At 33.3% G+C, this 23,365-nt stretch overlaps 1 protein-coding gene across 1 annotated transcript; it reads left to right on the top strand.

Moving 5' to 3' along the window:
• The first annotated feature begins 13,648 nt into the window (after positions 1 to 13,648).
• Positions 13,649 to 15,894, top strand: LOC113281551 (nucleoside diphosphate kinase 2, chloroplastic-like). Its single transcript, XM_026530338.1, has 6 exons — positions 13,649 to 14,021; positions 14,113 to 14,199; positions 14,586 to 14,666; positions 14,744 to 14,856; positions 14,975 to 15,024; positions 15,615 to 15,894. The coding sequence occupies exons 1-6, from the start codon at positions 13,728 to 13,730 to the stop codon at positions 15,680 to 15,682; spliced, it is 693 nt and encodes a 230-aa protein (XP_026386123.1). The 5' UTR covers positions 13,649 to 13,727; the 3' UTR covers positions 15,683 to 15,894.
• The last annotated feature ends 7,471 nt before the right edge of the window (positions 15,895 to 23,365 follow it).

The following is a 23,365-nucleotide window of genomic DNA, read 5'->3' as shown; positions in this document are numbered from 1 at the left end:
TTGTTGCACCTCATACAAGGATCGATTCCCCTTTTGCGATAGGTTGCACCTCTTACTAGGATCGGTTCCCCTTTGCCTAGAGTTGGTCATACCAATAACAGTAAATCGATCATACCATCTCAGGTGATTACTTAAGATCGGTTTCACCAATAAAAGTCATACCAATACAAAAGTCAGGCCTTTGTGAATAGTTTTACCAAGAACATAAACAAGTTATGCGCGATTATACTAATCACACATATTGGTAGTTCAAAATATATGCAATGAATAACAATACCAATAATGCCTAGCGATTTCCCTTTCGATTCACAAAACAAGTTCATGAATTTACTTCCTTTAAACAAATGTAAAACATTGTTTCCCAGGATGAAATCTTCACCCATACATAATCACAATAGCATTCAAACGATTATGTCGATATCTTATATGCAAAGTTTAATGGTTAAGCAGTAAACCCCGTATTGTATTCCTTAATACTATGTCTAACTAGAGTATAATCATTCATGCTTCACAGTTATGTTTTCAATATGCACGACTTGAAAGATATGTTAGGGAATGAAACAGTTCAAGTCAAATATCACTAACCTCAAGTGGAAGGATAATGTTGTCGCTGTAGATCCTTACTTCTTCACTTCTTCAAGTATTTGCAATAGTTGTAATGTCTCATATCCTAATACGTTCAAGCTAACCTATACGAAGTTGACTCTAGTACATAATCAAGCGACTCTTTAAAATGAGTTTTGACTCACTAAAATATGACAACCAAACTTGACATACCAAAGCTTGGTGGGTTAAACCGCGCTATGCTCTAACAATCTCCCCCTTTGTCAATTTAGTGACAAAACTCTTACATCATATGGATAAACAAATTACAAGAATTCATTACACATACACTTGATTCCCGAATTCAACATCACAATAACCTGTATACATTCAATCCATAAATGCCGATGTTGACGTTATAATAACAAAGCTAATACTCCCCCTAAAGGTAAGATAGGTAGATTTTATCAATCTGCACGTCTTTGGTATTCCTTTGTATTCCATATAACTACAAGTATCATATGACATGCTACTTCCCCTTAGTCTATGTTTTTACTCTTTCGTTAGATAAACGTTTAAGAACCAATGTCCTTTCCCTTAGTGATACCAATCAATATAAATCAATACCAGTATCACTTGTTTACTCCATATTATTCTCCTCCTTTTTTGTCACAAAATGATAAAGAAACTAAAAAAATAAAGGACAAACCGAAAGGATCTTACAAATCTCAATAGACTTGCAACCTATAGAGTTAAGCACGAGGGTCACACACCATTTTTGATAACCAATATCAAAACCGAAACTACAAAATAATTTTGTTTTGATATGTTACGAAGGAAACAATTGCCCTAAGAAATTTTCCCTAATAGTTTAGCAAACCAAAAATAGACTAAGCACCTTAGTTCCTTTGCTAAACCAATTGTACAAATAAAATCGCTTGTTCGATAAGACCAAAATAAAGATAACTCTATTTTCTCATCAGGTTCTAATTATCCATATAACTTAGACCTTTAACTTTTAAACAAGACAAGTACTAGGTTAGTTAACTAGCATTTCTTGTTAAGGCATTCGATTAGACTTGAATAACCTAAACCTCCACTTTAATAAGTCTAGCTAAGATCAGAATTAACTTACTTTCTCTTATCCGGAATCGAATTGGACTAAACAATTCATCCCGAAAACATTTTCTTTCGTTAAGCCATAAACAATTCATACAAACCAAATAAATCAACTTGCATAATTATTCACCTCAACCGGAAGCAATCGAAACAACATAGACATTAAACCACCGCAATTGCACCGAAATTTTGTAAGCCTAAACAATTGATACCACACAATAAAGCACGATAACAATATTTTTTCTGAACTGGAACCAATTGAATCACACACACATTCATACACACATAATGGAATAAAACATCAATTGTACCGAAATTTTGTTAAGCAAAAGTAATAGATATAAACAATAAAATCAGGCTTTTCTTAAATAGGAAAACGATTAACTAACAAACTCGTTACCTCAAATTTCGCATCCTCTTCTCCAATATGTTTGCATCTTCTTCCAGGGAGAATTGATATCGAAATATCCTTATGTTGTCATCCTTATGCAAAACAAACGAATAACAACAACCAACCTTTACGAGAGAAAGGTTGAAAACCGGTTTTTAACTATTGCAAGCAAAAGTTGAAAACCCCGAAACACATATGCTTTTATGCTAAACCAAATGATTCAACATATTATGACTTTTTCACATATTGTTTCAACCAGAACCCCTCATGATCCTTTGATAAATCCTACCAACATGGGCTAGAACTTAATCCTGATAAACCAAAAAGTCACCCAAACCATAAGGGTTCACAACATTATGAGATCGAATATCAAGGTAGGAAAACCGAAATCAAACATCCCATAAACATACATAGCAATAAGATAAAACATTCAAGCACATGCTATGTAAATCAAAAACTATCACAAGAAAAATTATGAATCAAATGATTTTATTCATAATAATAGTTTTATTCATAATAGACCTAATACGATCATTGAAAGAAATCAAAAATTGATGTCTATTTTCCTGGATTAAGCATTACAGCATATAACTTAATCTCTAGTGGTGCTCTTGTTGTTTACTGAGGTTTCTTCAGTGTTCAAACTTTTGAAGCATGTCTCAAGAGACTTGTCTGCAACCATTTCCTGTTTCTCAAGCTTTTCAACTTGAACTTTCATATCAACAATATCAGCTTTTGTTTCCTCAATCTTAACCTTGAACCAGTCCTGATTTCGAACCGTTATTATGAGATTGGTTCTTAGTTCTTCAAAACCTTGGATATAGTCAATCATACTATCATAACGAATCCACTTGGTTTTGGTTGGATCTTATAGGTTGTAAGCCAACAGACATGACTCATCTTGTGATCTAACTGAACTATCAGAATCATAATCAGACATGATTTTTGATATGTTTTTCTTCTTCCTCTCTGTATTGATTCCTTGAAAATCTTTAACCTTTTGAGCTTCCTCCTTATTAGTCTTTGTGATACTGAGAGTTATTGGAGGCATGCTCGGTTATATAAATAAGAATTGATCAGGGTTTCAATAATACATGCAAGAGATAGTTTCCCTTTAAGAAGAGACAACTCTCTGACCGAAAATATCAGAAAATCCGAAAATATTACAGAAATATATTTCGTTTCCTTTGTACGAACTTCTCATGCTGGAGGGTTTATTAAAATTCGAAAATTCTAAATAAAACCTAATTTTTGGAAGAACATGATAAACATGAAAATTTTTTAGGCAGTCATGGATATCACAGTAATCCATAAAATGTCACCGATTTTTCTGATAAACACCTACACATAAAACAAATGTGCTCTCGCTTTATTGTGTTTTTCTCATCCGTAAATAAGAGCACGAAGGGGATGAGAATGCACATTTTGATACAACTAAGTTGTATCGGAGTAAGCTTTTTCTAGCTTACAGTGAGTATCAGAAACATAGTTCATGTTTCTTTTTGGGAAATTCTGCACAAAATATTTTCTCCCAGAATAATGATCTTTTCTAACTCTAGAGATATGATTATGTGGAGAAACTGTACTGACGTGAGAATTTTCAGAGATAGATAAATCTCTCTTAATTCTTTTAATGAGATTTTCATATGATTTTTTCATTATAAGGACTTCCTTATGATCCACATCAATGTGATTATCTGAAACAATTATCGGAAATTCCTGATTGTTTCTTTTGGCAGAGATTCTCTCTTTCCCTTTCTTCTAGAGTTGTTCTACATCAAAACAAGGATTGTTTCGATATGGGTGAGGAGGAACCTTTTTCCAGAACCGATTATCAACTCTTTCCTCTGATTCTTTTGAGTTGATCTTATCGGGTAGTGGTATGATCTGTCTTTCTACTGAGGAATTTGTCTTTCAGTTTTTTAAGACAAAAAACTTCTTTCAATATTTTTACCACTGTATGTTAAAGAAGTATAAGTTTCCTGTCAAGTGACTGAAAATTGTATTCCTTAAGATCACGTTCACGGAATCGGTTCAAGGTTTCCTTTGGACGAGATTTCGTTTGATCATCAGTAGATATAGAAGATGGTTTCTTATCCTCTTCTAACTTGATGTAGTTGGGTAAACTACCATCATCTTGATCTGTTTCAGATGTGACTAAACCGGTTTTATCACAATCTGTAAAAGTCGAGAAAGGACTTTTAGTTTCCTCAACATCAGAAGAAATCACAACAACATCATTAATCAGAGTCATAGGACGTGTCTCCTTTTCTTGAGAAAGAGATTTACCAAGAGCTTCTAATTTGCAAGTGAGATCCATATTCTCTATGGCTAGAATATTCAATTGAATGTCTTTATCTCTGATCTCCTGTTTAAGAAGATTTGTCTCTGTCTTTAATATCAACACTTTAGAAGACAGATATTTTATAGGCTTTAGGAGTTTTACCAACTCTTTATCAGCATCTTCTTTTCTATCAGAGATGGACACAGATGTTTTCGCAACTCCTGGATCATGAGTCAACGAAGTAGTAACATCTTCAACTTGTGAGTAGTCATACTCTTGCATAACGTTAACTGAATCGACCATTAGATTCAATCTTTTATAGATTGGGTCGCACCAAACACAGATTGTTAGATATTTTCGTGTTTTCCTGCTCTGATACCAATTGAAAAGACGAGGGTACCCAAATATGCCTCAATCTAAAACTTTTCCACCTATAAGTCCTTTCTCCGAAAGTGATTGTCTATGGACTGAGTCGAGCCAATACAACTAATCGGTTCACACTTCGTGTGATCGTCTATGGATACGAGATCGAGACAATACGACAACAAGATAACTTGTGTGATTGACTATGGATACAAGATCGAGACAATGCAACAATGAAGTATGTTTACTTGATAAATCGTTCGGACTTAACGAAACACAATAGGATTACTATAAGGTAAATAGGAATTAACGTTTGTGTAAGTTACTTTAAATTATAATAACAACAATTATAATTGCGCAAAATAAAAGTAAATGACACGGCAAGATTTTGTTAACGAGGAAACTGCAAATGCAGAAAAACCCCGGGACCTTTTCCAGAATTCAATACTCTCAGGATTAAGCTATACAAAATCAAACCAACTTCGTATAGTTGAGACCAAGCAACTAAACCCATAGTTCACATAGTTCTGTCTGTATTCCTACGCCTCCGACCTGTAATAAGTCACGTACTTGGAACAATTCCTTTGGTTCGAATTCCAAACAGTAAAGGAACAACAAATCTATTTGGTATCAACTCTTTTCAACCAAGTGATGTGAGTTCGACAAAAGGATCTTCTGTTTATCTCAATAAACTCCTTTGTCAGGTTCTTAGATCTATCTTATCTACAACTACCAAAGTAATTGTTAATATTTTTCAATCAACACTTTGAATCACAAAGAATTGTATTGATGCCGATCTACACAACTAATCAATCCAATCTACCACAAGGATAAACCGATTATAGTTGGATCCTCTTTTACCGAAACAAGTATTGTGCACACCAAAGATTATGAACCAAAATCAGAAATCTTCAAGATCTTCTTTGTATTCAAATCTTCTTAGATCTTCAATAAAAACCTGCACATAATCAACTTGAATCTCTTGTGATCAATCTCGTACAAAACGGAGTTTGTTAATAATGGATTATCACATGACGTCTTTAGATCTACAAACAGTCTGAAAATCCCCGTCGAAACTTCGATCTATTTTGAGCGAATCTTATATCAGAAGAGAAGATTCTCAAGCATAAACAAACTAGGTGCAATCAAAGTTCAAACACCGTTAGTCAATCAAATCAATCGAAAACAAAAGATAAACCACAATTATCTAGTTTCCCCTAACGGTACTAATAGATCTTCTCAATCCCAAAGAAGTCTTTAAACTGAGCGGTCTTCGCCTAATTAGGTTACTTTCCTCTCCGAATAGGCGGCTCCACAGGTAACAACACAACTGAGGTAGTTTTGCTGGCTCTGAGGATTAGTTTGCTAGAAATGCAAACTTCAAGTATTTATAGACAAGGAAGTTTGGACACCAAGGAATTTCCAAAAACGAAAATAATCTCAAAGATATTCAATATATTCCAAATTCGGTTTCCATAGTTCCTGGAAATGCTCTGTCCAAAATAATGACCGAAAATCTCTTTGGAAAATCTCAACTAGTAAATACACATTACTAATTCTCGTTTCCTAAAATAAAATCAAAATCCTTAAATAAAAGATGCTTAACTTATTTATGTTTCGATCCTGGGATTTTCTTCCTGTAGCTATTACGGAATAACTTTGAACAATAAAAGATAAACATTAATGCATGTGTTCAAAGTATGGCGACATCCTTACTTTGTAAGTCCTCTTTCATACTTACAACCTTGAAACCGATTTTCCACACTTCCAAACAAGTTTAGAATTGGTTCATCTGACTTTCAAGAACTATGCGATTGATCAAGAAACACTCAATCACAAATCATGGGTTTAACGATTCTACCAAAACAAGTTTCGGTTCTACCTCCATGTGAGTACTGTGCATATGCTTTCCAAAATTCGGTTGACTAGGTACTAGGATCGGTTCCCCACATATATATGGTATCTAACTTATATGTGTTGCACATGTCCATAGGATCGATTCCCCTTTGCCTAAAAACGTGTTGCACATGTCCATAGGATCGGTTCCCCTTTCTGCTATAAACTTGGTACACCTCATACAAGGATCGATTCCCCTTTGTGATGTGTTGCACCTCTTCATAGGATCGGTTCCCCTTTACCCATATTCGGTCAAACAAATCACAAGCTCGATCATATCATATCAGATGATTACTTAAGATCGGTTTCACTAATAAAAGTCATACCAATACATAAGTCAGGCCTTTGTGAATAGTTTTACCAAGAATACAAACAAGTCGTGAGCGGTTATACTAAATCACACATATTGGATGTTCACAAGATATGCAATGAATAACAATACCAATAATGCCTAGCGATTTCCCTTTCGATTCACAAAATAAGTTCATGAATTTACTTCCTTTAAACAAATGTAAAACATTGTTTCCTAGGATGAAATCTTCACCTTATACCCATACATAATCATAATAGCATTCAAACGATTATGTCGATGTCTTATATACAAAGTTTAATGGTTAAGCAATAAACCTCGTGTTGTATTCCTTAATACTTTGTCTAGCTAAAGTATAATCATTCATGCTTCGCAGTTATGTTTTCAATATGCACGACTTGAAAGATACGTTAGGGAATAAAACAGTTCAAGTCAAATATCACTAACCTCAAGTGGAAGGATGATGTCGTCGTTGTAGCTCCTTACTTCTTCACTTCTTCAAGTCTTCGCAATACTTATAATGTCTCATATCCTAATACTTTCAAGCTAACCTATACGAAGTTGACTCTGATACATAATCCATCGACTCTTTAAAATGAGTTTTGACTCACTAAATATGACAACCAAACTTGAGATACCAACGCTTGGTGGGTTCAACCGAGCTATGCTCTAACATACACTAAAAACACCAATTATCATTTCTTTATTTTTTTTTGAATCAATCATTTAGTATATTAACAATCAGAACCAAATTATTCACCAATTACGTATTTTTTTGCAGCTTCTTAAATAAAATACTTTTGATAAATTATACCGATCTTTGAAATCAATAAGTTGTTCATTACATTACCTATATCGGTACCACTGGTAGTTAAATGAAACATCACTCTTTCTATACAGTTGTATCAATATCTGATATTGGAGGCACTAAAAAAACCACGATATTGTTAAATAGATTGACAACTCTAAATGGTGCACAACATATGAACTGCTTCCCGTCAAAGAAAATGTAATTAAGGAAAGCACATATATATTTTTCTTCAGAAATCATATATTTGCGTTAAAAATAAATCGTCTAACTCAACTGTGTTTTCAGGATCAAACTTCTTGTAGTTGAATGGAAAATCGCACATATTATATGGTTCTGTTGATATCTGACATTAGGGACACAAAAAATAATACGATGCTAATATAAAATAGATTGACAATCCTAACCATTGCAAAGCATACAAAGCGCTTCCCGTCAAAGAAGTAATCAAGAAAATGCCATTAGCCATTATATAGGCATCGATATCTGATATTAGAGACATTAAAAAAATCATGTTATTAATATAAAATAGATTTCCAAATTCAATTAAGGAAACACACATATATAATTTTCGTCAGAAATCATATACTTGCGTCAAAAATAAAGCGGGTAACTCAAATTTTTTTCCCGGCTCCAACTTCTTGTAGTTGAATGAAAAGTCACACATATTATATAGTTGTGTTGATATCTGACATTAGAGGCGTTAAAAATAACACGAACTTAATACAAAATAGATTGCCAACCCTAAATACTGCAAAGCATATAAAGTGCTTCCCGTCAAAGAAGTAATCAAGAAAATACACTTATATATCTTTCTTAAGAATCATAAACTTGCGTTAGGAATCAAGCATCCAACTCAAGTTCTCTTAGGCTCCAAGTCTGTATAGTTAAATAAAAAATCATGCTCATTATATGATTGTATCAATACCTGACATTAGAGATACTAAAAGAACACACGATATATAACATAAAAATAGCTGCAAATTCTAAATAGTGCAAAAAAAAAAGTGCTTCCAGTCAAAGAAGTTGTAATCAAGGAAATGCACTAATATCCATTATGACCCCTTTGAATACCCCTGATTGTTGCTTTATCTGTAAGGATCGCCTACTAATAATTGGAGTATTTTCACTGGCAAATGGAATCTAAATTGGTTATGAATTTTCACCATTTTTTTTCTTTTTCTATTTATGACTCCTACTGGTGAGAGTTGTATTTATTATTAATATAAAATAGATTTTCAACCCTAAATATTGCAAAGCATGTATATGTTGCTTCTCGTCGAAGATGATGTAATCAAGGAAGTTCAGTAATCTATATTTTTTAAGAATCATATACTTGCGTTAGGAATTAAACGGCCAACTCAAGTCCTCTTCCAGGATCCAAGTCGCTATAGTAAATGAAAAATCACACTCATCGTATAGTTGTATCGATATCTGATATTAGAGATACTAAAAATCGATATTTATATAAAATAGACTTTCATCCCTAAACAGTGCAAATAATATGAAGTGTTTCCCGTCAAAGATGATGCAATCAAGAAAAATGCATTGATATATCTTTCTTTAAAATCATATGCTTGTGTTAAGAATCAAGCGGTCAACCCAACCCATGCACCAACTCCTAATAGTTAAATGAAAAATCACACTCAATATATAGTTGTATTAGTGTATGATATTAGAGACATTAAAAGAACACACGATATAACATAAAATAGTTTTCCAATTCGAAATAGTACAAAACAGATGAAATGCTTACCGTCAAAGAAGTTGTAATCAAGGAAATGACCTAACATCCCAGTAAGACTCTGTTTGATTGTAACTTTAACTGCAAGGATTGTCTACTAATTAACGATTGAAGTACCTTTATTTGCAAATGGAATCTAAAGTGTATTGGTTACTTAAATAATGTGGTTGTTGGATTTTTAGTGATGCATATAGCTAATTTTTTTTATTATGTATGTGGAGACATTATTTTGGCTTGAAACAAAACAGAAAACTCTATAGGAATTGAACGATTAAATGCACGATTTTTTTTTGCTTTTTTTACATCAGTCGTAGGTCAAGTTAACGAAGTGCCGCTACGACATGGTTTATAAACAAAACAACTTCTTGCGTATAGCCAGCTTGAAACAAAACATAAAACTCTATTGGAATTAAACGATTAAATGGACGATTTTATTTTTTTTACATCAGCCGTAGGTCAAGTTAACGAAGTGCCGCTACGACATGGTCTATAAACAACGCAATTTCCTACGTATAGCCAGTTCGAGAAAGAAAAAGAATAATAAGAATAAGTTTCACAAAAAACTATAATTCAATAATCTAGCAAAAACCCATCAAAATATCAGAAAAAGTTTATAAAGGAAAGCCAAGAGAGAGTATAATGCTCTTAGGACAATAACTTAACAATGTTGCTTGGGATTTACACATCCACCCTTATTCCTATTTCATATTAACGTTTATCCTTTTGATCCTACATAGAAATGAAAATGATGGACGGGGCCAGTATCAACCTGGTTTATAATTATATATTCACTACTACATCATTGAAAAAACTTGTACATGTTTATATAATATATCTAAGATGACACAGAGAAGTGTTCATTTTACAAATGTCCAAACATAAAAAAGACCTTTGTTTTTCGAAACCACTTTGGCCCTATACCAGATTATAATTCATTAAAACTCAATATTCAAGTTTCATCGCAGTTGACAGTTGCAATATACACACATAGTTTGCTTACACAAACCGTGCACACCAAGTGGATTATCCGTAGACCTTCTAAAGCACCTTTCAGTGAATAGTATGTGGATGGTTAAACTGATTTTGGAAAGTGGAAATTCTTTTTTTGTGTGGAATACCAACAAAAAAAATGAAATTTCAAGGAGTGAACTCTCTTGTTGTCTATAAATGTTCGTCAGTTTTAATATGCCCTACTGGCCTTCTCAGGGAAATGGGTTTGTCTAAAAGCCACTAAAGTCAATAACAAAAACCAAAATGAAGCAAAAACTATAAGCAAACAATATAAATACAAAAAATGGCAATAATTATAAAAAGAAAACAAATAAAAACTTAACAATCCACACGAAGTATAACACTTCCCTTTCAACTCAAACATGAATCTAGACTTGAGTTTCTTTCCTTTTTCGGAGCCTAACAAAATGAATTGATGAGAAAGATTACATCTTGTTTGACAACATACAAAGTCACACTTCCAAATACTCATATCTTCGTGGTTAAGTAAGCTACCGAAAGAAAAAGAAAATCAATCCAAAATGTAAACAAAATTATATTATTTTAGTTTACAAACAGTATGGCCGTAAGTATTTGAACACATATACCATTTTTATAATCCGCAATTTGCAACTTCACTTTCGCATTACACATAACTCTAAATTTAGAATATCAGTGTGGGTTTTTTTCTTTCCGATGATGTTATATTACAATGCTTAAGCATCATTAGTACGAAGCTTGTATTTCACAAATCAATCACTTAAATAATACCTTCACATGAAGCTTAAAGGAACGAGTAGTATCTACATAACCTAAACCTGCTGATGTTAAGAAACCCTCACCTACAAAATCCCAAAAAAAGTTTAATTAATATGGAGCAGTAATTAGAAGAAACATAAATAAGTTGTCGCTAAGAAACAGTTTCCTGCAAAATAGAACAAAGAAGTGTTTCAATATAATAATGAAAATCATATAAGAAACTAACATGAAAAATTAGGGATAGGAGAAAACTTGAAACAAATACATACCAGAGATGTACAAACAGTGAAAAACATTCCTGATTAATATAGGAGAAGAAGAACGCAAAACCCTAGCACGAAAAAAAACAACGTGAAATCGAAGATATCTTGGCATCATTGTTTGTAGAAGTTATATCATTTTTTTGGGTATTCTTCATGATTTTCTTCATATTAGCACTCATGCAATCGCATTGCTACAACCATCATCAATGCTAATTGAATACAACAAAAATAGATCAAAATAGAACCATATGCACGTAGGAAAGCCGATTTACGTAATTAACTATAAAAATTCATAAAATTAATTAGTAACCAACAACAAAACATATTAAAAGAGAAAATAAGAAACAATCATATGACCAAGGTAAATAATAAAATTGGACAAACCTTTAGCAAATAGGTGAAGCAACAATCGTTTTATGCATCAATAAGCCCTGAAAAAAAGTAATGGCGTTTAATTTTGCAACAATATTTATGTGGCTACCTGCAAAACAAAAAACAGAGGAACGTAAGAAAACATAAATTAAAAAAATCCTAGAAATCAAAGCTGAAGAGGGAGGTGTCCAAAAAATAGGTTAATTTTTTGTTTGAATGCTTTATATAGAGATACCGAATCTATTAGTAATATGATTTTATTTTGGATATAATATTTGCAAATATCTCGACTTTCTATATTTTAGGCTAGTGCGCTACATTACATAAGCAGAGAATGACAAAAAAAAAAAAAAAAAAAAAACTAAAACTAACAAATAAAACATGCTTGATTATTAAGTCATTAGTAAAAAAAAAATCTTTTGTTCATTTATTCGGTAAATGATATTAATATAACAATTTTGGCCATTTCAGCTTTTACCAAAAAATGTATATTTATTTTTATTCCAAAATACGTTGAATTAATTTTCTTTTGATTTCAGTTATAAATGTACGAAATCAAATAGTAGTTTTTTTTTTATTTTCTGGATTTTTTATAATAAATAATGAAATTATAAAAGATTCAAAAAATAAAAATCGTATTATTTTATTCCATAAATATGTTGAATTGGTTTATTTTTATTTTAATCATAAATGTCGGAAATTAATATAATAATTTTCTTTGTCATTTCTATATTTTTTTTCCTTATAAAAGAATCAAAAAAATATAAATCTTATTATTTTATTCGATAAGTATGTTGAATGATTTTTCTAATATCATGTGATTTTATTATATATGATGACTAATAGTTCAATCATAATTTTTTTTCCCACATAATATATTAATTTATTAAATTGATTTGAAAATTACATAGCAGGCAAGCGAGCAACAAGCTGCGCCGCAAGTCCTTTCTGAATTGCAAAACGTATCATTTTAAAAACAAACTCTCTCGAATCGGGAGTCATGACATTATTGTGCATGACCTTCTGAACTCTCTTGAGAAGTCCAACCGTTTCTGGAGCCAAATAACCAAAAGTGTCAAAAGCAAAGGTGATAAAAGCATGTCCATTATCAATACACGCCTTCTCATGCTTTGCTATCTTATCTGAAGCAGTGCTCTCAACGCTGCTTGGACGACTGTAAAGGTGCCATGTTGAATTGATTTTTTTTATTATTTTAGTCATAAATATACGAAATTAATATAGTAGTTTTTCTATTTTCTGGATTTTTTTATAATAAATGATGAAATTATAAAAGATTCAAAAAATATAAGTCTCATTATTTTATTCCATAAATATGTTGAATTGATTTTTTTTATTTTAATCATAAATGTCCGAAATTAATATAGTAGTTTTCTTTATCTTCTAAATTTTTACAATAACATGAAATTAATATAGCGATTTTTAAATAATGAGGGCCGTCCGTCGTGTGTGTCCCAACTACCCACCCAATCTACACCACACATTGTCAGATCAACGCACCATATCTCACGAAATTTCATCCGACGAATACGAATGGTTTTTCTCCGAGCCAATGAGAACGCGTGATTACGTTTATCAACCAATCAGAGAGAGGGTACGTTTCACCGGTACTACTTTTATTCTGGAGTTGAGGGATGGTATTGAATTTTTAGGTTGTTGATGGCTGACCCTATGGTACAACGTACCCGTGTAATCTCTTCCAAATCTTAAACATTAATTAATAAACTTTTCATGCTCCAAAAAAAAAATAATTAAAAAATGGTATTTTGGATGGTTACACCTCGGGTTGGTTGAGGAAATTTTGGTGAATAGAGATCACTATAAACAGCGAGAAAGACAACAGTTAGAAAGATAGAGAAGAAAATCAATGGAAGCCATGGCTGTTTTCGGAGGAAATTCATGTGTTATCTCATCTATTCATTCATCATCACATAGAAATGGAACCTCATCTTTATCTTACTCTGCTCAAAATCTTACCTTACGCAACACTAATCATCTTGCAGCATTTCGTTCATCTTCTTCACTTTTCTCATTTTCTCATGTTAAAATACATTCCAAGAAAAATAAACCCCATATCTTCCTTCCTCACTTGGTTGCTTCCATGAAACAAGTTGATGAAACTTATATTATGATTAAGCCAGATGGAGTTCAACGTGGGCTGGTATTGAATTTTCTGAAAAAAATGGATTTTTTGAATTTATTTTATAAAAATGTGAGAAAACGTTTAGGTTGTTTGATTTGGTTTGCTTCAGGTTGGAGAAATAATTTCTAGGTTTGAAAGGAAAGGGTTTAAGTTGACTGGTTTGAAGCTATTTCAATGTCCTAAAGAATTAGCAGAGGTTTGTTATTCTTTGAAACCCATTTTGCAGGTTAAGTGTTTCACAAATTGTCTCAGTGACTATGTATAATTGTTTACCTTTTGAAATTACTAAATTTTTGTTGACAAGAAAACGCATTTTGGTTTCATGCTTACTTGATGACAATTTTGATATTCAGTGTTTAATGGATGCTTAAAATGAAACAATGAAACCCCATATCTTGATGGTAAAGTGACTTTAGGGTTTTCAGTTATGCATATTGGTGTCGAAAGGCTGTAAAGGTTTCCGCTTATTCTGTACTGATTAGCGGAGAAGAAAAGTGGATTTCTTCTCTTTTATAAAGTGGTTTGAGATTTTTTTTTAGTTCTGTATAAGCTCAAATTACTAATTTCTTGTGACTTCTGTAGGAGCATTACAAAGATCTAAGTTCGAAGCCGTTCTTCCCTAGCCTCATCGAGTACATTACTTCCGGCCCAGTTGTTTGTATGGTATGTTTTCTTTTTTCCGGGGGTTTGTATGACATTTAATGAATTGGAGCTGATTTGAGTGATTTGGATTTTTGAAGGCATGGGAGGGTGTCGGTATCGTTCCATCAGCACGTAAGCTTATAGGGGCAACAAATCCTCTCCAAGCCGAACCAGGCACCATTAGAGGGGATTTAGCTGTTCAAACAGGAAGGTTAGTATTAGGAGTTCTCAGTTTTTGCTATTTTTTTCTGAAAATGTGGTAGTGGTAAGCCATCTTTTTTGGGTGAGCATGCTTATCATGCCCTTCTCACTGTGATCTTCTTTTACAGGAACGTCGTTCATGGAAGTGACAGTCCTGAGAATGGCAAGCGTGAAATTGGTGAGAGGCTTTAAACAATCTTTTAGCCTTCAAATTGTGCCTGGAGCTGGAATGTTTTTCACCTGCTCAGGCTTAGCAGATTTAATTTTTCATTCTGCTTTGGAGATTCTATCTAATATCCTCCATTGGTCACGTGTCCTAATCTCTTTGTTGTAATACCAAATTGTTTCCTAACCAAAATACTTACCGAACAAAGATGCTGACACCAACCAATAACCCATCACATGTAGTTAACCGAAATCCATATCTTGCACATTTTTAGCAACAGATGAGAATAGCATGAGCCAACAAGAGTTGAAACATTTTCGGTTCAGTGGTTTTAGTTAAAGATATTGTTCAATAGTAAATAAATTGCCAGTGTAGGTATGTTATAGAATACATTTAGTTAGTAGCACCTTGTGGATTGTTTACAGAAGAACTTTATAACTAAGGGTTCTCCTTCATTCTGGGTCTTCAAAAGTGGAGAAACCCTTTGTATTTGTCCTTTAAAATCATGTACTGTTGTTGGGGGATGAAGTACCATATCTATTGTTGTCTCGATAAAATTTTCAAGAGGTTTTGCTCAGCTGGATGATATTTTGTGTTTACAGATCTCTGGTTCAATGAAGGAGAAGTAATTCAGTGGACACCAGCTCAAGCACCTTGGTTCAGGGAATAATTTGTTGCCCCTAACTCTAGGAAAGACGGAGATTGTTTATTAGAGTTCATCCAGTTTTGGCAAGTTCGGAAGCTTCTCTCGATCGAATGCTTTAAATTATTCCATTTTAACCTAATTTTAAAAATTTATAAGTGAACAAGAGAATGTCAAAATTGGATTCCTGTAACATTTGAAATATACAAGTTGGTATTCAAATTCCATTATCTGTCTTACACTTCTAAATATAAATCGATTCTGGAATTGACAAAAGTGACGAGGAACAAGGATACTGGAATACTACAGCAGAAGTTACAGTGATTCGTGAGAGTAGATCTCTATTAGACCAGCGCAAACATGCACTCACTCTCATTCTTAGCAAAACCATGCATTGATTAATTCACGACGCATCTGTAGGCTGTAAGAAATGGTGTGTGATGATAATGAATAATAGCCCAACGCTCAACAAACTTAAAGAAAAAACGGTAGACTAAACATGAATAAAGACAACTACATATCTCCCACTTCCATGGCACACTAATTTTAGAGAAAAGCTCATTCTTCTTGTACCTAGTGTACCATACATTCAATAGTTGGCTTGAGCAGGTGATCTGCAGCCATTACAAGTAAACACTTCGGCATTTTACCTAATTGCTTCACGGAAGAGACATGGAATGCGGCAGATTGCTAAGTTATCTATAACACCACCAAATGGGCCGAATTCTTGGTGAATGCGGTAGGCGAAAACTACTGTAAACCCCATACTATATGGGTTAGATTTCAGGGTTTATTAATAAAAAAAATTATTTATTATAATTTTAATAATACCAAGACTATCCTTTAATATTTATATGTAATGAAACTAATTACTAGATTTCATCATCATTTTCACTTTTTCTCTCTCTACTCTCTGATCTAAAGAATTTTACGATTTTCAGATCAAACCGAAGAAAACAGTTGCGGAAAGGAAGAAAACGATTTAGTTCTATCGATCTTTGCTGATGAGTTTTCGTATTTACAAACCAAAGAACAAAATAAATCATTTATTTTCTTAGGGTTTTCTTTCTTCTCCATCGATTACATCTCAGAGCTTCGGCATTCAATTGATTTATAAATTAGTTAATCGGTTTAACAACTCAATCAATCAACCAAACGATTTGATCTAAGTCCTTAAGTTTGGATTTTTCAGTTGATTCGAAGATATATCATGTATTGATAGGATTGTTCTTGATCATAGAAAGATCATCAAATCTATAAAAGAACCTAGAAGATATCTCAGAATTAGATGATTTCAGTTATTGATCTTCTAGGTTCTTTTATAGATTTGATGATTTTTTTTTTTTTGTTTTGGGGTTCTAATTTTTGATGAACTATTTTATTTATTTGTTTGGTTTATTTGATATTTTAATTTTATTGTTATGAAAGTGTCTATAGATGAACCAACAAGAAACACTCTTGAATCACAAAAGATTTCGGTTGCTCGGTTATTGTATTTTCTTGAGAAAGTAGAGAGCTCTGATTATCCTCATCACCAAGCTTACCGTGTTGACATATATGAAAGAAAGTAAAGCAGAGAAATGTAAGTCAACCGATGAAGATGATTATAGGTACTTCATTCCAGATGCCATGCTTCCAATGTTTTGGTCTTGATATAAAATTCTTCATTGTTTCTCTCTGGATATGTCTGAGTTATTTGTTTATTCTTAGGTACTTCATTTCCGATGTCATACGGCTAATATTTTGGTTACTCTTCCAATGTATGAAACTTGGAATTTTTTATGTTTGTGTTAGTGAAAATTCTTAATATGAAGGATCTCCTCTGGTTCATAAGTGGCAGCGGTGGTGTAGGTGCAGGTTTTTGAGCCGCCGAGCCGATGGTGGTATTGGAGTTGAAGGTAGGGTGTGACTGGTGGAGGATAAGTAGAGGTGCAAGATTAGGTAGTGGCGGTGGTGAAATTTCCGATTGCTGAATCTACTTTGTTGAGTTTGTAAATCTGTAGTAACGTATATGGGAATGTAGGTGAGGATATATGTATGGATGATTTTTTCGCTTAAGTTATTTTCCCTTTTACATCTGTTTAAAGTCTTTATTGCTTTAAGGTCATATGGCTACTCCTTCAATTAATCATAGTCACCCTGTCAAGGATGTGAGAGTTCATGAATTGACCTCATCTTTCTATGTTCACTGCAGCCATGGATTTAGCACAATCCATCTGCTGGAAGGTAGTTGCAAAGACAACAGTATCATCTGGAAAGTTGTAAGTAGTGTTAGTACTAGTAATACTAATTCGTTGAACTATCAATCACATGTGTATGTATGTATGCTTTGGATATTTGGTGTTGGTGTGTATTTGTTTGTTTTTGTTACTGCGTGTATTAATTATGATGCCTTGATAGTTCAATTGGGAGTTTGTAAAATGGTTCTCTTGTATAGAGGGTAAGTGTTGATTGGGACTATCAGCTTTTGATGTATGATGCCTTTAGACTTTAAGAGTGCGCAAGCTAGTTAGATGTGCAACTTCCAGTGACACATGCTAATTAGATGTATAGCTGCGATTTACACATGATAATTAGATGCGTAACATGGTAATTGAATGTGCGAAAGTTTGAGTGAGGCCGAAATGATGCATAGTTCACTTTACTAGTTTGCATATATGCCTGAACTAGTTGCAACCTGGGCATTGAATGTTATATCATTTTGTTGTTGCTCTTAAACCTAATAGTTGTTGCACTTTTTTGATTTTGTTGAGTTGCTTTCTTCTTTTTAACTTGCCACATTGAATTGCATCAGTTTGTTGCTTCCTAGTAGTTGTTTTCTTGCTTATTGATTTTTGCAGGTTAGTTATAAAGACACAAGCTATAGGCATGTGTATTTTCTCAGTACACATGCTAAATTACGAGTGTAACTTCTGGACACACAGTCAAAATTGCATGTATAACTGTTGGATTTATTAAGAGTAATTGCTGAATGATGGTGGGTGACGACGGTGGTGGTAGGTGTAACTCTTTAGTACTAAATGCTAAAACTCCTTTTTCACCTATTGGGATACATAATATATATTGGGAAACCACTCAATATAGATCTATAGATAAATTGTGTAGAGGAAAGATAGAGATAAAGCATTATGCCATACACATTAAGAATTTCTTTTCGTCATTGTATGTTCTATTTATGTTATTGAATATTATTATATTTATATTTCTTAGAAGTGAATCTTGTTTGTTCTTTGAATATGCTATCCAGATGCATGTGTAACTCCTGATTACACTAATCGGATGCATGTGTAATTAATGATTACACATGCCATACGCAGGTGTAACTGCTGATTTACATATGCATTTTGTATGTATACAAGCATATTACACATGCATTTGGTAGCGGTGGTCCTGTTGGAGTAGGTGGTTAGCGATTATATAGTTAACATAGTTTACATGCCAGGTACACAAGTCATATGCATGCGTAAATGCTAACTACACATAATATATGAATGCGTAACTCCCGGTTACACTTGACAGCTGCATGTGTAACTTCCGTTTTCACTAGAAAGAGGCATGTATAACTCCTAAGTTCCTAAATACACATGCTAAGATTATCATTCTCCTTGCAATTGTTCTATAAATTGGTTTCTTTATTTTTGTTCATCCAACCAAACCCATGGATGTTCATTTTGTTGCAGATGCAAGCATTTTGGAATCGAGGAAGTCAAGAAGGGAAGGGAACATTTCCATTATAATATGTCGTGACTTGCTTCTAGGATTTAATTTTACATATGTGTTTTAACTAGTTTATTATGTTCAATAAAAACGGATTACTATAATTGATAAAAGGGAAAATTATTGTAAATGAATATTAAAGTAATACATATATTATTTATATCTTTCTTTTTGATATATAAATGCTGAGTTCACATGCCATATGCGAGTGTAATTTTCGGATACACATGCCACGTGGATGTGTAATTTCTGGATACAAATGTCATATTGATGTGTAACTGCTTGAGTACACATCCATATGCAAGTGTAACTTCTGGATAGACATGCCATATGGATATGTAACTTCTGGATACACACAGTGTTGAAGATGTAGACGATGCCAAATACGGTTCGTTCCCACGAGGAGTGTGAAAATACTACTACTAACTAATACCAAGAACTAACTAATCAAATTCCATATTTCAGAAATTTATGGAACTATGAAAACAAAATGATAAAGACGTAACCAAGAATGTGAGAGTCAGTAACCAGAGTTTCATGGTATCCACCACTACTTCTATTCAATTACTGGAATGAAACATAATTATGGATATGTTTATCTTTTATTCTATTGACATCACCTATTATAAGCATAGAGTCGCAAATATCACTGGTATACCATAAGCATAACACATCAAAAGAATAAATCCAAGTATGCACCATCAAATTGCATCAACGAGAAAATTATACGAAACTAAATTTAGGTTCACAAATAATATTTGGCTATTCTAAGCATAACCCATCAAAGAAATTAACCCAAGCATGGACATCCAATTATGAGATAAACATATTTGTAAGACTATCAATTACGCGCATATGCTATTGTAACCAGTGAAGCAACAACTAATTTTCAATCATTCAATAAACAATATTCAAGGATTTATCTATTCAAATCATAATGATGCTTCATAATTCAATTCAAAGTAGCCTAATACCCCAAGTGGCTTCAACCATAAATCCTAGTTACAAAACATCAAGAAAGACATGGCTTTCTCAAAAGCCATAAAAATATACAAAAAAAAAAAAACGATCGCTAATCCACCAAATCGAATCGAACACAAAACTTCAAAACCTAATCTCTATAAATGGCGTTTGTTGTCGGCTTTGTAGCCTCTTCCTCGTCTCCCCCTTTTTTATTTTTCTCGATTCCAAATATATAAGTCTTGTGAGACTCATTTTAATTTAGCCTTAGAAAAATGACGAGGGCCAGTCCATACACCACCAACCAGTTTCTGTCTGTCTGTCTCCCTAAAACCATCTCAATCTCAGGCACTCCTTCCTAAATCCAACCACACAACAATTTCTCATTCTCTTACCATTCCAAATCGTCACTCATCGGTTGCATTTTCTACCCCAAGACCTGCTAAATCTTGTCACCATTCCTTGCTATACTCTGTGCAAAATCTCCAAAGAATTGGACGCACGCAAAACTCATCCAGCAAAAACTATACCTCAGCTTTGTTATTGTAAAATCAACTTGGACATATTGAGACTTCGTAATACAATTTTTTTTATAGAAAAACTTAAGCATAAAATAAAGCCTAAGAGGAGAAAATACTAGAGCTACTGGCCATTAAAGTGCCACTACTCTTGTGAATAGAGTTCTTACAATTCACATGTAATTTAAACGAATCCAAATTTTGGAGTCCACGGATAATTCTAAGCCTAACTAAAACAAAGAAAATAATATGAATGCTATGATCATTGTCAGCATTGTCTTTTCTTCTACTCTTTTCATGGTAATTGAGATGGAATATTCCTTGGACTGCACTCTGGTAAAGCATTGTGAATCGAACTAGAGTTTTCATGGATTCAACCTGAATTTCAAAATTTGTGTGCTGAAATCCCTTGACCCACTCAAAGACTAAGTTTTCTCCTCATGTTGATCCTTGTTGTCCATTGGGTCATGGATATCCTCTAGCCTTAGTGGTGTTTCCCACAAAATCCAGAGCTATAAGAGTTGTAAACCATAGATTCAGGGTCTGTAAGGTGAAAATTTTGATAACTATGCAAAAGGACCTTCTTTGGAGAGTGTCAAGAGATTAATTTGCAGTATCATCATTAATAATACTCCCATAATCCTCATTATGATGAGCATAATTGAAGATATAGTCTTATATATTATGAACTCTTTTATGGTTATAGAGATATTATTGGATACTGAGAGTAGTGTGTCTGGTATTTGGCTGAGTGTGATTGAAGGTGTAATCACACCTAGCTTTCCAGATGTACCAGCAGGAAGTTTCATAAGTGTTGATGGTAGTGCTAGTTGATCCAGTAATGAACCAAGAGTTTAACCAGTCCATGAAGTTTGTGTTGCAACCAAAATTTCCGTGGGATGGTCCAAGCAACAAGTGCTAGACATAGGTAGAAGCATGGAAATTTAGGAACGTGCGTGAAAACGCGGGGGTACCAAAATACACCACCAACTTTTTCTTAGGTAACCTGATGGACTAAACTCAAATACAATTCTGAGAGTTTAACTTAATGAATCTCAATCAGGAAATGTATGAAGAGCTTACATCTCTTTATTTTACAATCAGAATTCAAACAGAGACAAGTCCGTGAACCTGATTATACTTAGACGATTCCAAAGATTAATATCCAAGAATCAATCAAGTCGTATCCAACAATTGCGATGGACTTATCTACTTGAATTGATTTTACGTACAACCTGTGATATAACGTGGAAAAGAAATAATATAGACACCAGAAATTTTGTTAACGAGGAAATTGAAAATGCAGAAAAACCCCGGGACCTTGTCCAGATTTGAACATGAAATTGTATTAAGCCGCTACAGACTCTAGCCTACTATCAGAACTTCGGACTGGAATGTAGTTGAGACCGAATCTACCGTCATAATGATTTAGTTATAGTCGAGATCCTTACACTCTTGAATCCAGCAGTACTACGATCAATTGATTCCCTTAGTTGACGTCCTTTACAACCTAAGAGTTGCTTCAACTCAATTGAAGACTTTAAACCAACCTGCCTCCCACAGATAAGACTATATGTGATTTCCATTTTGATCAAAGATCAAGGTGAGGTAGGAAATCGATTGCAATAGACAAAGTCTAGCAAACCTCAAAATACGGTCTTATGACTCCCGAAGAACAACCTAGATTATTATTCACCTCACAAGTATAAACTTGTGGAATCACAAAGTTTGAGATAAAGAACTTTGCGATTTCTATCTATCTTGTTTGTTGGAGTAAGGCTCGACAATCAAAACAAGATCAGGTATACACGAGATATCAAGATAAAGATAGTTGTAACTGGATTTACGAATCCCTAGGTGAAGTTTTTTTAGTCGCTAAACCTAAAAAGGTTTAAAGGAGATGACGGCTCTAGTTTACAACTAGGATGCTGTAACATCCCGGCTACTACCTTTAGAAGAAACTTGTGTTTGGATAACACATATAACTAATGTTAGTATAATAAATATAAGATAAATTCGCTTAGTTCAATAAAAATAAGAAACCTAGTGTTTATTAGGCTAGAAAGAAGAAGAAACCGGAAGCAATAGGGAAGAAGGAAAGCAAGAGTTACTGAAACCATATGAGACTTTAGGTTTTGATCTCAAGTATAAGGAAAATTCATTCTTTCTTTATCATTTACTACTGATAGTATTAAGTTTCGATTGTTGATCCCATTGAAAACCTAGGCTAAGAGTTTAATTTTTAAGGTAAATTTCGAGTTAGGGTTTTTCTGTCACCTAAAAGAATGAGTACTATTTGAATCGCCAAATCAAATCTAACCATTAGATATTTTTGATTTTTCAATATGTTATACATTACATTGTCGCCTAGTGTTTTTAAAATTTTCAGGACGATCAGACTTGGACTCATAACAGAAACACTTGTAGTTCAGAGAACTTATCTGCGGAATTTATGAATCTGGACAGTTGTGAAAAAACTAGGTTTATATAGTTATGCTATTTAGAATGATCTGAA

This window comes from Papaver somniferum, chromosome 5 (assembly GCF_003573695.1).
Source record: "Papaver somniferum cultivar HN1 chromosome 5, ASM357369v1, whole genome shotgun sequence".
NCBI lineage: Eukaryota > Viridiplantae > Streptophyta > Magnoliopsida > Ranunculales > Papaveraceae > Papaver > Papaver somniferum.
Note: the sequence above shows the minus strand (reverse complement) of the source record. Positions and strands in the feature narration are given on the sequence as shown.